General features: G+C 63.0%; 1 protein-coding gene across 1 annotated transcript in view; it reads left to right on the forward strand.

The window, feature by feature from the left end:
* TMEM259 (transmembrane protein 259) overlaps nt 1-1843 on the forward strand; it is a 7996-nt gene extending 6153 nt beyond the window's left edge. Inside the window, exons 11-15 of the mRNA XM_010844644.1 lie at nt 1-22; nt 110-193; nt 282-414; nt 487-586; nt 673-1843. Of these exons, the coding sequence (XP_010842946.1) occupies nt 1-22; nt 110-193; nt 282-414; nt 487-586; nt 673-1218 (885 nt within the window). The 3' untranslated portion in view covers nt 1219-1843. The remainder of the gene's footprint in view (nt 23-109; nt 194-281; nt 415-486; nt 587-672) is intronic.
* The last annotated feature ends 9 nt before the right edge of the window (nt 1844-1852 follow it).

Consider the following 1852-nt stretch of genomic DNA (forward strand, 5'->3'; position numbering starts at 1 on the left):
CATCAGATCTTCGTTTTCATTGGTGAGTGTCCCCTCTGGCCATCTCCCTTGCCCCTCCCCCATTCCGGGCGCCTCACCCGGTCTGCCCGCCCGCCACCCTCTCCCGCAGTGGACCTGCTGCAGATGCTGGAGATGAACATGGCCATCGCCTTCCCCGCAGCGCCCCTGCTGACCGTCATCCTGGCCCTCGTGGGTGAGGACCCTGCGCCCCCACACCCTGCCCCCTTACCTGGCATGCTGGCCACCCACCTCAACTGGTGGCTCCTGTCTCCCCCCACCAGGAATGGAGGCGATCATGTCTGAGTTCTTCAACGACACCACCACGGCCTTCTACATCATCCTCATCGTGTGGCTGGCTGACCAGTATGACGCCATCTGCTGCCACACCAACACCAGCAAGCGGCACTGGCTTCGGTGGGCACCAGTGGCCATGTGGTCCGGGGTGGAGGCAGCCGGGTGGGCAGCACCTCATTGTTCCCCTTGCAGGTTCTTCTACCTGTACCACTTTGCCTTCTACGCTTACCACTATCGCTTCAACGGGCAGTACAGCAGCCTGGCACTCGTCACCTCCTGGCTCTTCATCCAGGTGAGGTGGGCTTTCCTTGGGACTGGCGGCCCGAGGGTCCAGCCTTTTGGGGGTCCCTTGCTTGACCCGGTGCCTACCCCCCGCAGCATTCCATGATCTACTTCTTCCACCACTACGAACTACCTGCCATCCTGCAGCAGATCCGTGTCCAGGAGATGCTGCTGCAGACACCACCACTGGGCCCCGGCACCCCCACAGCCCTGCCAGACGACCTGAACAACAATGGAGGCATCCCACCTATCACCCCCGACGCTGCCAGCCAGTCCCCTGCCCTGGGCCCTGGCTTGCCAGGTGCTGGCGGGGGCCCCGGGCCCATGGCTGAGGCACCTAGCTCCCTGGTGGCCGCAGCGGCCTCAGTGGCTGCAGCAGCCAGTGGTGACCTGGGTTGGATGGCAGAGACGGCTGCCATCATCACAGACGCCTCCTTCCTGTCTGGCCTGAGCGCCTCTCTCCTGGACCGGCGGCCAGGCAGCCCCCTGAGCCCTAGTGGGGGGCTCCTACGGGCCCCCCAGGACAGTGCCCCTGCAAGCAACTCTCCAGGGTCTGATGCAGTCTCTCAGACCACCGGCGGGGGCAGGCCCAACCCTGTGTCTACCGATCTAGTGGACACACCCTCGGAGGTCGGCTCCTGAGCCCTGGGCAGCTGACTGCCTCTATCCCTGGCTTTCCAAGCCAGCTGGGTGTGACCTGGCTGGAGCCCTTGGGGGTCAGGGAGACTGTCCCCAGTGGCTCTGGGAATGCTCAGCCTGCCTTGGGTGGTTTGGGGTCCATTAGGTTTGCTGGGAGGCAGGCGTTTCTCCCCCAGGGCATGGGGCCGGCCTACAGCCTGTCTCTGTCCCTGGTGGGTCTCCTCAGCTAGTAAATCAAGACCAGCCTGTGAACCAGGGTAGAAGGGGTGGGGGCTCCATGGAAGGTTCTGAAAGGGTGGTGAAAGGTCTGGAGCAAGCTGCCCCGGAGCAAAGCATCGGGTGGGGCTGGCTTAGCTGGTGCTCTGTCATGCCCAGTGCCTTTCCATGGCCACCCTACGTGCCCGGGCTGGGGGCCCGGGAATGTGGAGCTCGGCCCCGATGGCGCATAGACGCCAACATCTAAGGCAGCCAGGGGAACCAGGGTTCTGCCCTGCTGTGGGTGGGGAGATGGCCGGTGACCCAACCCAATCACTCTGTGAGGAATGCAGAAGAGCGCTCATTCCACTCTTATTTAATTGCAGTGTACAAAATGGTGTTTGTATATAGAATAAACTGTTGACAGCGTCCAGCCAGCGTC

The sequence above is a fragment of the Bison bison genome, unplaced genomic scaffold, assembly GCF_000754665.1.
Source record: "Bison bison bison isolate TAMUID 2011002044 unplaced genomic scaffold, Bison_UMD1.0 scf7180017864203, whole genome shotgun sequence".
In the NCBI taxonomy this organism is placed as follows: domain Eukaryota; kingdom Metazoa; phylum Chordata; class Mammalia; order Artiodactyla; family Bovidae; genus Bison; species Bison bison.